Here is a 14944-nt window from a genome sequence, read left to right as displayed (position 1 = left end):
CCATATTACCTATGAAAGTCTGAAGTCTGCCTTAGGAACAAAGATTTCTATTCTATGCTTCCTTCCTTTAAACATCCCGTCTACTGTGGACTTCTATTCTTTATCAGCTAAGCAATACAAATTTGTTCTAAAGCCCTACTTCAAACACATTTTAGGGAAACTACTTTCAGACGAAGAGCTGTGGGTGAAAAACTCAAGCCCAGCAACAAGAGAGCACTCATAAATGTATTAAAATACAATTATAGGCAAAGATGCAAATTCTGAATAAAAAGATCCATGTTAAATCAACCCATATAACTAAGCAGCCAAAAAAAAACATGCAACTGATTATATTTTATGTCTGATGAGCTTGTTTGCTGTGAATATAATGAATCTATCTGCTAAATCTACTGGAAGCAGACAACTCATGCCAGGTGGGCTCTGAAAGAGCCCTGTTGACTTCTCTGTTAAGACAAAGAGAATCGATAAAGACCAAGACTGCTCTGGATGATATGAGAAATGGCCAGCAATTTCACTTGCCATTCACATAATGAATGAGGCCTGGGTCAAATTTATGATTGAGGAGCATATATTGAGGTTTCCAGCCGTACAGAACATGAGTCACCAAGATACTGTCTGCTTCTGTTGAGGTAACAGATTATGAGATAAAGAGAAACAGACAGTGCACCTTAGATTAAATGATAGGTATTTTTCCACATTAGTTCCAGTATAACCAACTCTAGACATCATTTAAAAATTAGACTATTCTTCAGAGGAAGATTATCCTTTGCCCACATTTGTGCCAATCATGATTATACTCTGGCTAGAAACTCATTTTAGTATAAATCGCTTATTCTGTACGGTCACTGCTACTGAGCCAGCACAAGTGAAAATGCCTTGAATAAGAGCAACAACTAATGACAAAATGCTGCACTTATCCCCATTTGTTATCTCCCAGAAGCGTGTGCAAGCGCTGGGGCGACAGCATAAAAGCCACCACGAAGTTTCCCAGAGCACTAAACAAATAAAACTACTCACATGCCACTTCCAGGGATGCGTTGCGACTCACAGCTTCCCCAAGGTAGTTCCTTGCTACACAAACGTAGCTCCCCTCGTCGGGTTTACTCCTGCGCCCGTGCACGATGCGCAGGAAAAATAAAGATCCGCTGGGCAGCAGCATCCGGTGGGAGCGCGGGTCATCCTTGTCCGTCTCCACCCGCTCGCCATCCTTGTACCACTCGATGGTGGGGGTGGGCCTTCCCTCTGCTTTGCAGTTCAGAGTGGTTGGCTCTCCTTTAGACACTATCACATCTGAGGGATGCTCAACAATCCGTGGTGGAAAGTCCTCTTGGCGGAGACGGGATCCTGAGGAAAAGAACAGAAGGAAGGGAGAACAATTTAGTTGTGCTTTAGGCGTTGCGAAGAGCTCTCGCAAGTTACTCATTAAATGTTACAAAAATTAAAAAAAAAAAACCAAACAACTAACTACACAATATCTGAAATTGCTTTATCTGGTATCAGAGACTGTATCAGACACTCCCCTATCTAAAAATCTGAGATGGACTAACAGAGATAACCCCCCTATGGTGTTATCAAACCCATACCAGATGCAGACTGTGCTTAGAGGAGGATCTCTTACACATACATGTATGACAATCTTTTCTTTTCCTGATACTCTTCCTATTTACATTTACTTCTAGATCACTGTGTGCTTCCAGATTCCCCTCATAGCTACTGCTTTCTCATAGTTTCATCTGTCAGATTTAATAGGAGGACATCCAAAACCAGTCTCTTACCACCCCCTAATAGTTAACAGCTCTTTGCAGTTTAACATGTATACTTGGTATACCTTTTCCATAAACAGCCCCAGTATGGAAAGACAAGGAGAGAAAAAAAGCCAAAAGGGAAATCTCAAATGTCAGCTCACTTTAGAAATGTTCAGTTTCAGGACTGCATGTATACACACACACACATAAATACAATATAAGCAGAGAATCAAAGAATGGCCTGGGTTGGAAGGGACTTTTAAGCTCACCTCATTCCAATCCCCTACCATGGGCAGGAACACCTTCCACTAGACCAGGTTGCTCAGAGCCCAATCCAACCTTACCTTGAACTCTTCCTTCTACATGAATGGTACAGACACTTTCCACTCCTGCACGTCTAATTAGACTACATAAGCCTGGAAAAATATTTCTGCAACAGCCACGGCAGTTGGTGCCTCAAAAATAACCTTTTCTAGCATGGATCCTGAAAATCGTTTGAGTGGAGCTGCCACACTGCTACAATTGGTCTCCACTTCTTAAATACAAGGTAAACCAGCCTCTGCAGGTTAGTGAAACATTTGTCTCAATTTTCTGATCAGCAGTTTTGCTGAGTGGTAGAAAAGCAAATGTCTTAATTATAGTCTAGGCTCTACATAGTTGAAAATATTTTCAATGCCTCATTTACTGCAAAAGTTATGAGGAAAGGCATAAGGATCCATTCAACAGAGTGAATCCACCTTTGGACTTCTGTTTTACTAACACTCAGGTCATTAAGCTAAGGCTTGCCATTGGAGTTAAGTGTTGCATTGCTGTTGCACAAATTGGCTCTTTCAGCGGCTTCCAGATTCTATTACCAGAACAGCAAAGAAATCCATAATCTGCAATGCCTGTACATGAAAAAAACCCATAATCTATAGCTAAGCACAGATGAATTTATGGGACATTTGGAAGAGAACGATATAATTTATTCTCACTTCTATTGACTAAAAAAAAAAAAAGAAAACCAAAAGACTAAAAAATAACTCTAGTCCATGACCCCAAACACAACATCAAAAAAGACTGAAATCACCATTAAAGTAAAAGATAAATATCAGACAGCACATAGGACTAAAAAGCCAAGTTCACAGTTTGATTAGAAACATTTGAATGTCCAGACATGTCTAACAACTTAATTCATTGCTTATTCTCAAAAAGCAAACAAAACCACCCTAGCTGTGTTAACAAATTTCTATTAACAGTATCAAGAAGAAAAGGAAAGCTGGGGTGTTTCTGCAACATGAGAGGGACTTAAGGCAGAGAACAGATACAACTGAATTTTGATAAATGCTTAATACAGGGTAACAATATCAGTAGCAAGAAATGTGAAACACAAATCCAAAATATTAGTTTTCTTGTACACAAAGGTTTGTTGATAGTGTTCAGAACTCCAGAAGTATATCCTACATAGACTTACAGGCCATGCTTAAAGCTGTGCAAAAAGCTTTCTCCCATAAAAAGTTTAACCTTCTACCTTATACAACCCAATTAAAAACCCCTCCTGAGGTAACAATAGGGCCGATTCTTCCCCTGCAGTACTGATGTTTATCACAAAACTGGTGCTTACTTACTCCATCCTAATGAAGCAATCTGTGCACAAGAGAGGGCTGAGATGAGAGCAGCCAGGACCATGCCAATGTACAAGGAGAAAGGCTCAGGAGGTGCTTCAAGGGGGAGATCAGACCACACATTCCTGTGATGGCTGGGTGCACCTTCAGCTATCCAGGGCTACAAGGAACTCCCCTCATCATGCACTTAAGAGGAGGGCAGAAGCAAAACACACACAGGATCATTCACAGAGCACACTGAACTCCCTCCTTCCAAAGTGAACTGAGCACCAACACACATTCCCAAAGGTTATGCTGATTTAGAACTAACAAAGGAAACCAGAAATTTGGCTCCACTGCCTGTCTCTAGACACTGTCTGCGTATCAGAAAGGGACAGATGCAAGTGGTGTTTGATTCTAGTTTTGATTCTTTCGCTATGGTCCCCCTCCCAATTCTCTTATGAGTATAACCTCATTTAAAAGGAACAGAAATTCTAATAACCCCATGAGCTGTCTGGGCAGAAGGTGCTTTTATTGCAGAGCAAGGTGCAACCATGACCTTCAGCAGGCAGCTGTGGTATATCCTGGGCTACCCATACAGCTTCCTTTTCTACTCCTTCCCCCAGGATTTCCATCTGGTGCATGCATGGAGCATATGAGCAATCCCTGAATTTAGGAACCCTTAAGTCTTTACTATGATAGGCTGCAATGACTTCACATGAGCTTCTACATGCTGGTGAGCAAAACCAACATTTCCAAAATATTCAAATTGCTGGAGCTATTCCATGGGAGGGTTCCAGTGCCTCACCACCCTCACAGTCAAGAATTTCTTTCTAATATCTAATCTGAACCTACTCTCAGTTTAAATCATACCCCCTTGTCCTGTCACTTCAGGTTCTTGTAAAACATCTCTCTCCATCTTTTCTTTAGGTTGCCTTCAGGTACTGGAAGGCCACAGTTAGATCACCCCAAAGCCTTCTCTTTGCCAGGCTGAACAATCCCAGTTCTGTCAGCCTTTCCTCCCAGCAGAGCTGCTCCATCCCTCTGATCCCCTTGGTGCCTCCTCTGGCCTGGCTGCAGCAGGTCCCTGTCCTTGCTGTGCTGGGAGCCCAGAGCTGGATGCAGCCCTGCAGGTGGGGTCTCAGCAGAGGGGGCAGAGGGGCAGAATCCCCTCCCTGCCCACGGGGCTTTGGAGGTATCCCAGGGCATGTTTGGCTTTCCAGGCTGCCAGTGCTCATGGCCAGCTCATATCCAGCCTAATGGTGTGCTGTGGCATGTTTATGTGTGATTAATCTTCACTTGAAACTGAACATCGAGTTATCAATTTACACTGCCTAAGATCCTGCAATACAGTGTTTTGTCACTCTAACATACACAGCTTTCATTTCCAGATACCAGAGCCTGCTAACTACTGACAATTGCTGACCTGATAAATGGTGACTGATGGGAAACACTGTAGTTTTCATAATAACTGGTGACATTATAGATTTGTCATAAATTGTCACTTCATAAATAAAGAACATTTGCATTCATATCTACCTTTATGTGAATCATTTCTGCAGCAGTCACTGCTAATGTCCTTTGAGGTCAGGACACTGAACAGGAGAAGCCCAGCCTCATACTGGAACCAAGCAAAAGCAAACTGCTGGGAGACACATTTTGTCACCAAAAAGCAAAAGAACACTCCAGTTATTTGTATGTCCCTGTGCAGCACATGTATTGAAATATATTCACCAACACCTCTTACACTCTTCTTCCTGTATTATGAATTTATGTACTTCTATATTCCTAATCAAGGTAGGGATAGTAAGAAAAGTGATGAAAATTGACAAAAGCAGAAAAAAAACCCTGTAGCCTGCATATTGTACTTCAGGTGTCAACACTCTGCTCTTCCATTCCCCTACTTTAACTTAATTCAGATGTGTTGGACAAGAAATTCCCTGAGAATCACCTTCAAGACTGCTCTTTTGGGAAGTGTAAAAGACAACAATCACTCATTCATTGCAACCACTTCCACACCAGGGTGACAACTAAGCCAGGTTGTCTCCACAACTACCACTGAGCCGCATGGATTTGCTTTTATACGCTCAGACTTCCTCCCAAGTCTCCTCAGGGACCCAGCGTACAATACAGTTCCAGCTACTCTGGTAGCCTATCAGCAGAAGGCCTATTATTTTCAGTTTAGTCTGTCTGATCCTACACTGGCTGGTCCTACAGCCGAATAACCCTAAAAGTTTATTTGGATGCAATAATTTTTATTAATAAATGAAATAGATTTGCTGTAGACACACAGGTGCAAGCAGGAAAGGAGGCTAAAGCAAAGAGTCAACACTGCATTCCTCCTTACTGCATTTCCTCAGGGTCACTATGCAATCTCTAAAAGCAATCACAGAATGGTCTGGGTCCCTAAAGATCATCTAATTCCAAACCCCCTATTCATGACTCGACTAGGCTGCTCAGAGCTCTGTCCAACCTTCATGGGATGGGGCATCCACAACTCCTCTGGGTAACCTGTTCCAGCCTCACCACCCTCACAGTTAAGAATTTCTTCCTAATATCTAATCCAAACCCACTCTCTGTCAGTTTGATTCCCCCTTATCCTATCACTCCATGCCCTTGCAAAGTCTCTCTCCATCTTTCTTGCAGGCTCCCTTCAAATGGGAAGGCCTGGAAGGCTTCAATTAGGTCATGTGCTCTCTAACATACACAAATCATCATAGAAAAAGGCATTTGGCAATTCACTTTCTGGACCTCCTAGACCACTATCTTTCAAATTTCTAGGAAGAGACTTTCATTTATTGCACTTCACATTCTTCTAGTTTTAATTTACTTCATATAAAGACCAAATGTTGATTTAATCTGTTAAGCTCACTCTCTAAATAAGCATCTGCAAAGTTAATGGTCTGTCATACCAGAAAAGCAATGGTACAGACTAAATTCAGAGACATTTAACCCATTTCTCAAATCAACAAAACATTCATGGCTAGTGGGCCAGCAGTGGCTAAGAGACAGGCTATCAATTGCATTATAACTACTGAACAATTAAAAAAAAAAACAAAAACAAAAACAATATTGCATTAGTTTCCATGTTAACACTCTGAGCTGGTATTTCATAATACAGATTTCTGAAATGCTTTCAAGAACCTCCTCAAAATTGTCTTCCCCCTCTGCCATTATCAGCACCTGTCACCATCTGACATCACATTTATTTGCATCTCTCTTTTCCAACTTTTAACTACCTGACTTCCTATATATAGAAAAGGTCTTCCTCAGCTGACCTCCAAGACTACTAATCCTTTTACATCCTTCCTCAAGGCTCTCATTTTGATTCTTTTAACATTCCAAACACATACCCTTTAATATACTTGGATATTTACCTACTCTCCAATCTACCCTATTGTTCTCATGCTGCTGCTGTGAAAGGGATGCTTAAAATGGGATGTGATGTTTTACATTGTGTCATATATTTGAAATATTTCCAGTTCAAGAGTTCTAACCGGTCACACTAAACAGGTGTATTGCATATTAAGTTCAGAAAATAAGTATTGCCAACAAGAGCAACAGAAGTTGTTGCAACAATGGGCTTGAAAGAAAAACTCATACTATATCACAGCCACAAAATCCTTTAAGTTGGAAAAGACCTCCAGGATAATCAAGTCCAACCTTTTACCAACTAATTCATGGTGCCACATCCAGTCATTTCTTGAACATCTCCAGGGATGATGACTCCACCTCACCCCTGGGCAGCCCCTTCCAATGTTTAACAACCCTTCTGTAAAGAAATGTCTCCTGTCCAGCCTGAATCTCCCCTGGCACAGCTTAAGACTAAATCCTCTTCTCCTATTGCTGGTTGTCTGGAAGAAGGGACTGGACTCCCACCTGGCTGCACCCTCCTTTCAGGGAGTTGTAGAGATTCATAAAGTCACTCTGAGCCTCCTTTTCTCCAGGCTTAACAGCCTCAGCTCCCTCAGCTGCTCCTCATATGAGTTATTAGTTGTTTCATGCCTCTGATAGCATTTTGAATGCATTCCCTCCAAGAGTTTGCCAACAACACATGTTCTCCCTGAGACAGAGCAAAAGGACTGTTTATCAAGGAGACAAACAGCAAAACTGTGATAGGAAAAAATAAATCTCCTACAACAGAAAAAGAGAGATGCAGGAAGAAAAAGCCCTGTGTACATTTGATTCTACAGAGAGAACAGCTCCAAAGTTATATTTAATGACAAAGAACCTGCTTTTATGCCAAGATCTTGGTTTATTTTCACTGCAACAATAAAGAAAAAATGAAACTGAAAGCAAGGTACTAAAAGCAAATTAAAATAATCATGTGCTCTAAATGGATGGACAGCTACAGAAGTGTCTGCAGAATCTCTTCTGGCTACAGCAGATCTGTGACATGGCCAGGCTGCAGCTCTGTTTTTGACTTATGCAGACTCTACAAACACAATCCCACAGCTACTTAGTTAAATCTACTGAAGGACAGTCACTGTTCATTTTCCCTCTTCTTTGTATGCCTCGTTTCACAAGAGAAGTACTCATCAGAAACACTTATTGCACACGTTTTGTTTGATGTAATGAATGAGTCTGTTGCCTTCACCACTCTTTTAGGCACAGAATTGACTGAAGGCAAGCCGAGATCTCAAGAAGAGAGCCAGTCAGCCACATCTTAGCTCAAACAAAATATAACATGGAAAAAAGTCAAGATAATGAGAAAACTCAACTGGAATACAGGCTGATGCACTGGCACCAGGCTCATTATTCAACATGCATTCCTCTAGGCAAAGAGACATGGCAAGGACAAGATTTTGAAAATTTATACTTTACAGTCTCTCCCTGCTTCTGAGATTTGGCAGATGGGAAAAGATTCCAGTGATACAACTGTTTCCAAGGTAAGGGTTTTTGTTCAAAGCTGTGTCAGCTATGACAAGGTCCTCTGAAAGCTTTTCCTTGAGCAAAATTAATCCATTAAACAACATATCCTAACTTCCCCAGGACACGTGGCTGCAGATAAGTCACCTTTCCTATAGAGTGTGTCTGCCAAGAGGGAGAGCAGGAAATGCTGACAAGAGAGATCAATAACTGTCATTAAAAACATTGACCAAATCTTACTGGAAGGTTGATTTCATTAAGTTTCTCTTGTATGGAACTCTGACTTTGCTAAACCAGGTGTAATCAACTCTACTATTAAAGAAACACTGTAAACAAAATTCCTTTTTTAAATTAATGTGGATAATAATCCAGTGCCACAGTATAAGCACCCTTTTCCTTATATAAAATTATTTCAGGGGAAGCATTCCAAAATTGACATAAACCTTTAATGCTATTTTACTCTAATTCACTTTTCTTCAGTTGGTTCCTCATCACATACAAGCATTTGAGTGTCACATTTCACTTTTTTTGCAGAGCCTTACCACACCTCAAAATTTATTCCCAGCACACTGCCTGGGATGGAGCAGCATGTTAGGGATGCAGTCAAGAGAGCAGGAGTGAGCACAATAACCCTGAAAACTGGAATATAGATTTGCAGGCAAATGATTAATCTTTTTTCCCCAGGTGAAAAGTGATGTTATAAATACAAGTCACTGCTTCAATGAGAAAGTTACATCGATTTGTTTATTGCAAAGCACAATGGTTTAGAGCTCAAGTCAAGAAATAAAATATTTACCGGAGCTATGCTCCCTGAAAGAAGATGAGACAATTATTTGCTTAATAACACACCAATTCTTAATAACACACCAGCACCCACACACATACACACAAAAAAACTACACAAAAACCCCGGCAAACCCAAACCAGCTTCACTTTTAGGTTCTTTCTCAAAAAAGCTCTAGGTTTTGAAACTAGAATAGTTGGTCCAATTCAAGTGTGGACTTCATCAATGTTCACTGACTCCAAATAAAGAGATTATAAAAATGACTTTAAGAGGTGAAGAAGATAGGTAGAAGAGGAGCACTTCCACCTGTGAAAAGCAAAAAGGACGATGTTTATGTGTATGTGTGTATATACGTCTCTGTATTTATATGCTGTGTGTAGATACATACCTCATCTATATTCACACAATGTACACACACCTGAAGGCCAGGTGACCTCCTGAAGTCCCTTCTAATCCAAATTATTCTATGATATATACACAGCATAATAACAAAAGCATCAAAGACAAAAAAAAAATCTCTCTTTTTCATCCAGAAGAGCTCAGGCACAACAGCTCTTCCCTTGGGAGCCTTTCCAAATCACCCTGGAATTTTACACAGCAAAGCATAAGTGTACACCCGACTCTAAAAACATCTTTCAGCTATTTTCAGGTCAAGGATGGAAGGTAAAAAAGGAGATATTGCTTAAAGACAACATGATAATTTATTGTACAAGGGGCATGCTATCACAGCACTGGGGAACTGGCAATGGCTCCTTATCAGCCAGGCAAAGAGAAGCTTTGCAGCTTCCCTGATACCACTGGAGAAACCAGTGGCCCATTAGAAGCAAGCAAACTTTGCTTTTGCATAGAAGGGTTGATAACCACAGGCTCTCCAAAGTCTAAAGCTTTCTACTGATAGATGATAATGACCATCCAAGGCAACGTTAAAAGATACATTTAAAAGCTTTAAAAAGGAGCAATTAGAAAAACACATCAATTTTAACAGTGTTAAGCTGAAACAGCTATAAAAAAAGCTTTTAAATGACAACCAGATCCAGATCCCTCCACAAACCATGAGTCAGAGTTCTCAGAGTAGAATAAAATCACTACAATCTGTGAAACCAAACTTCATTCGTAAATAAATTCACCTATCTAAAGTAGTCTTAAAATAATATTTTGAGGAAGACAGGATTTCTACTATAAGCACGGCAGGTACTTTAACTTTGATGCTCTGAATTTTATCCTGCAGGCACTATGTTGTCTGCTGACACTGGTCACAAGGATTCCCTGAACCACACCAGTTGTGAATGTCTAGGGAATTATAAGTACACAATACCAATACTTGACTTAAAACTTGACCCAAACATCCTAAAGAAACCTCTCATAGAGTTCGAAGTAACTGTCAGCCAATGAATATTAATTTTGGAGTGAAGCTCTTAGTAAAATTTAAAGTAGTATGACATACCAAAAACCCTTTGTAATATCTTGGTTTTGAAATCTACAAATCACATCTCTGTGATTTTTCAAAGACTCTCTTTGGCAGCTTCAACTAGTTTGGAAAACTTTTTCCAAATATCCATGGATGAAAATATAGATCAAGCTCTGTGAAGAAACATTCTAATCCTACTTTTTCTAACCCCATATTGAGTAAATAAGCTCAAAAGTAAATATGCTCAAAAATCGAAGGCTTTTGGAATTAGCATGAACTTCCTCACAAGCTGTATCTCTCCTAACTATGTCAACAAAAAGAAAACAGGTGAACAAGTACAGGCACTCCAAGACTCAGGGGTATGTTTATATTTGCCCCTTCCTTTCACCCTTTGCTAGTTGGCATTTTAAAAATTCATTCAGCTCCCCAATGCTTAAAAACAAACAAGTTCTACAGAAAATTCAGTCACACGCTATTTCTGCCAATATAGGTCAGGTTTATAAACACCCCACATATCCCAAGTACAAAAGATCACAATTTTTATATTGCTGCTTTACAGCATGCATTTGCCTTTTTATACATTTAGAAGTTTGGTGTTTGGGTTTTTTGTTTGGTTGGTTTTCCTATGTTTAAAAAGTAAATACTTTACTGCAAATGCTGCATTTTTTTGTTTGATCACCAAAATGTCACCAGCTTTTCAATGGTTACCACACTGATAGCTGAAGGTCATATTATTGACTCTTGGTATAAGGAATTCTAACTGCTAATAATGGGAAACTTGACACAAAATTCAAATTTATGCACAAACATCTAAGTGGCCTAACTACAGCTTTTCCTGATGTATGTATAGCACAATCATATATACTTTTTGAGATATAAATATATACACATAATGTGAGAGAGCATCTTCTTTTACGAGAATATTTGGAGCTCCTCTGCCCCAACATCCTCTCCTCTGTGTGAGCCTCTCCCTCACCCCAGAAAAAAACAAAAACAACAACAAAACAAACACCTTTTTCCTTGTCCCTTTCCTTTTTGCTTGCTCTCCATACATGTTTCACAATTCCTTACTTACCTCATCATGTGTATTTTAAAGTCATTTTTCTACTTGGCTACTATTACACATGTAGCTAACAAAATTATGGTTTTTTTAATCCAAAACAATTCATCAAATCCATTTACAAGGTGAATCTTTCCTCTTTTCGTTCTCCTTTTCAGAAGCTACCCAGTTATCTGTCCCATTAGATAACAAAACCCAATTCTGCAACTTCTGCAGCCAAAATGGGATTTAATGTTCTTGGGCCTGGTGACAAAAAACTAACAAACGCTCCAGTATCTGTGCCAAACTTATGTATCTTTTTTTTTAAGCAGCCCTCAGTGATTTTTCTCTCACCTTTTCTGTTCCACACATTTACACCCAAAGCTGGCACAAATTAGGGAACTATTTCCTAGTACTTTAGGCTGAAGGCACAGGTCCAGTGTGAGGTTTTATTGGCCCTTGCTGTTAGTGGTGGAAGAGTCTTGCCTTTCAAGGAATATGCATTTCACAGGATTTTTCTGCAGCTCTATTTTACTCTTTCTTATATTAAAATGAGGGAGATTTTTTTGAAAAAGTAAAGTTGCAGACACTGATTCAGAAACCTCTGTTGTCTATCCTGTTTTTATAGATATCTGTTGATTTTACTAATGGATCATGGATTACTGATAAACAACCACCTCTCAGAGCTGTGGAATGGCAAGGGGACTGCTGTGACCTTCTGAGAGCTTCTTTCCAGCATGTAACTTATTTACTCTGTGTTTTTCTACATCACACAGCACTATGCAGAAGCACAGAAATAAGAGTGTCTGGCAGTACAGTAGGCAAAACAAACAAAAATTCCCAGGCAGTTCTAAAAGTGTTTACTGTAAGCAAGAAAATTTTTGAAAATAGCAATAGAGGAAGTAAATAGAAAATACAGAGGAAATAGATTCCACCTTTTCAGCCTTAGACTTCTAAATCACTATATTTAGCAAATATAACAAATGCTGTCTAGACAAACTTAGGAAATAAAATTCCATCTTTAAACAGTGGTAGGTTGGACCAAATGACAGTCAAATCCAGCTGCTCACTCACCACCCTCTCCATGGGATGGGGAGAAAGCAGAAGGACAGCAAGAGACTTGTGGATGGAAATAACAGCAGCTAAAAGGGAAGGAAAACACTGTGGATACAAGCAAAGCAAAAAAGAGGAATTCATTCACTACTCATCAGCAAACAGATGTCCAGGCACTTCCTGGCAAGCAGGGCCTCAGCATGCAGGACTGTTGCTTGAGAACACAAATGCCAAAACCATCAATGTCCCTCCTTTATCTTCCTTTCCATGAGTTTTTATTGCTGAGCATATGATGACATATGGCACAGAATATCCCTTTGATCATCTTGATTCAGCTGTCCCAGCTCTGCTCCATTCCAACCTCTTGCCAGCCCATGCCTACTACACTCTCTGCTTAGAGGCACAAATAAAAGTTTGAGAGACAGGATTTTTTTTTGAATGACTTATTTTCAACAGATAAAAAAACCCTCATACATGATGAAAATACCTTTTCTTCTGCAAAACTAGTTTGTAGTGAATCTATTTCCTCCAGAACATATAAGCATAATGTGAGACACCCTTGCAGATGCCTTTGTCATTTTAGGTTCCAGAAACAGAGCAGCAACATATTTTTATATCTAAAATTTCTCTGATTAATAACTAGAGGACTGCAGCTACAGTCAGTTTTCTAAGTGAAGGAGAATCAAAGTTTCCTTGCCATGAAGGAAAACCAATCAAATATATATGGGAAAATGCAAGGAAAAGTTTAAGGCTGACAGTACAGAGGTGCTCCCATGGAGCATTTGCCAGGGTCTGCACTCTGTGTGTGAATATCATAACACAGCCTTTCTGCATCTCACCTCTGTGTGCACCTGTGAAAGCAAAGAGTGAAAAGTCTGCTAGATATTTGCTAAGCATCTTTGCATTATCACATGTTAATTTCCAGAAGACTGTGGCTAAAAAGGAAATGTAACTCCATTCCTTCATAGTCCTGGTATATTTGTTAACTATTTTACAGGCTTTTTTTTTTCCCCCATTCAGTGAAAAAACTCAAGCTGTTATTTTGGGTCACCTTTCAGAGTTAAAAACACCCCAAATATTTATCTTCTAGAATAAGAAAAATGTGCCTAAAATCCAACACTTCCATCATCAGCCACCTGAGGACATGCCCCACATCAGGTGTTTCAAGCACAGCACTCTTCCTCCACACACATTTCTCTACCCAAGACCTTAGAGGTGCACACACACACAAACTTTCTTAGTTTTCTCCCACTATTAATGTGATAGCTAAAGTTTGGTCATTAGCCATAATGCTATGCAATTACATGAAATAAAATATATTGTACCTTATTAAATATGTGAGCAGGAGGCTGGTCAGTGGCAGCTACCTGCAGAGATCAAGGCAGGACTTCAAAAACTATGCTGCTGGATTTATGTAGATTGGTTTATTGTAAAACAAAGCCCAATAAATTTCATTTAGGCGAAAAGCAGCAGAAAGCTTGAGGAAAATGACACCGGTCTAGTGTAACAGTCAACTGTAACTAGCTCGGCTAAAGAGAGATTTCCATTTCTTGGCGCGGTAACAAATCCTCAGGCAGAGAGGGGCTACAGGGGTGAGATTTTTTCCCTCTGTAAGTAACTTAATGAATGAAGTACTAATTAACATTATGGCATTGATAAATGGAGAGAGAGATTAGGGATGTACTCGATATTCAGGCCTTCCCAGATGGACCGTCAAAGCCACATTAATTCCTATCTCATTGGAGCATCTGCTTCTCCCATAATCCATTGCCCCTTGGTACAAACAACACAAACTGTTGTGACTCAATTCGATTTATATCAATCTAATTTCTTTTAATCCAATTTGTATTCCAATCTACTACCTTCTAATCACTTAAATCTTCAGCCTCCATCTGGTAAATTTTCTCTCAAAATTAACCGAGCAGATGCCTCTGCAATTGTCTTCCCCAGCCAGGCTAATCATGCCCTGGCAGTGGCCTACAGAGCTCGCTGAATAGGTACGTGACTTACAGCATTGCCCTTCTTATTACGAGCATGGCGATGCAGGAAGGCCATTTTGTCTGTCATTAATTGGTTCATTTGCATAACACTGCCAGGGAAAGATGCCTGGGAAACAAAAGCCAAGAGTGGAACGCTTCAAGAAGGCAGCATGACATGCTCCTCATTAGTCACATGGCCATTACACTTTGAACCATCTATTGTTTGAGGTAACAAACCCCAAACTGCATTACAGCTAAATACATAACAAACATCTACACACAGTATTGGACTGCATGAGTTTTGGCACTGCTGCCATTGAATGTGCAGAGAACACGGGGGCTGTCCAAACAAAATTCCAAGAAAAGTGCAGGATGCTGAGAAAATTAGAAAGCACATTGTTTTGCCAAAACGTCCAATCCTCTCTCAAGTAAATTAACTCTCACGATGCTACAACTACACATGCAAATAAAGCCAAACTTGCTG

The 14944-nt window shown here is 39.9% G+C and overlaps 1 protein-coding gene across 1 annotated transcript in view; it reads right to left on the bottom strand.

The window, feature by feature from the left end:
* Positions 1 to 14944, bottom strand: part of LOC115948564 (roundabout homolog 2-like) — a 209288-nt gene that overhangs the window by 163224 nt on the left and 31120 nt on the right. Inside the window, exon 2 of the mRNA XM_031061934.1 lies at positions 1018 to 1344. Coding sequence (XP_030917794.1) covers positions 1018 to 1344 — 327 coding nt within the window. The remainder of the gene's footprint in view (positions 1 to 1017; positions 1345 to 14944) is intronic.

The sequence above is a fragment of the Geospiza fortis genome, unplaced genomic scaffold (genome assembly GCF_000277835.1).
Source record: "Geospiza fortis unplaced genomic scaffold, GeoFor_1.0 scaffold24, whole genome shotgun sequence".
Lineage (NCBI taxonomy): Eukaryota > Metazoa > Chordata > Aves > Passeriformes > Thraupidae > Geospiza > Geospiza fortis.
The sequence above is the reverse complement of the archived record's forward strand: the minus strand, read 5'-3'. Positions and strand labels throughout refer to the sequence as shown.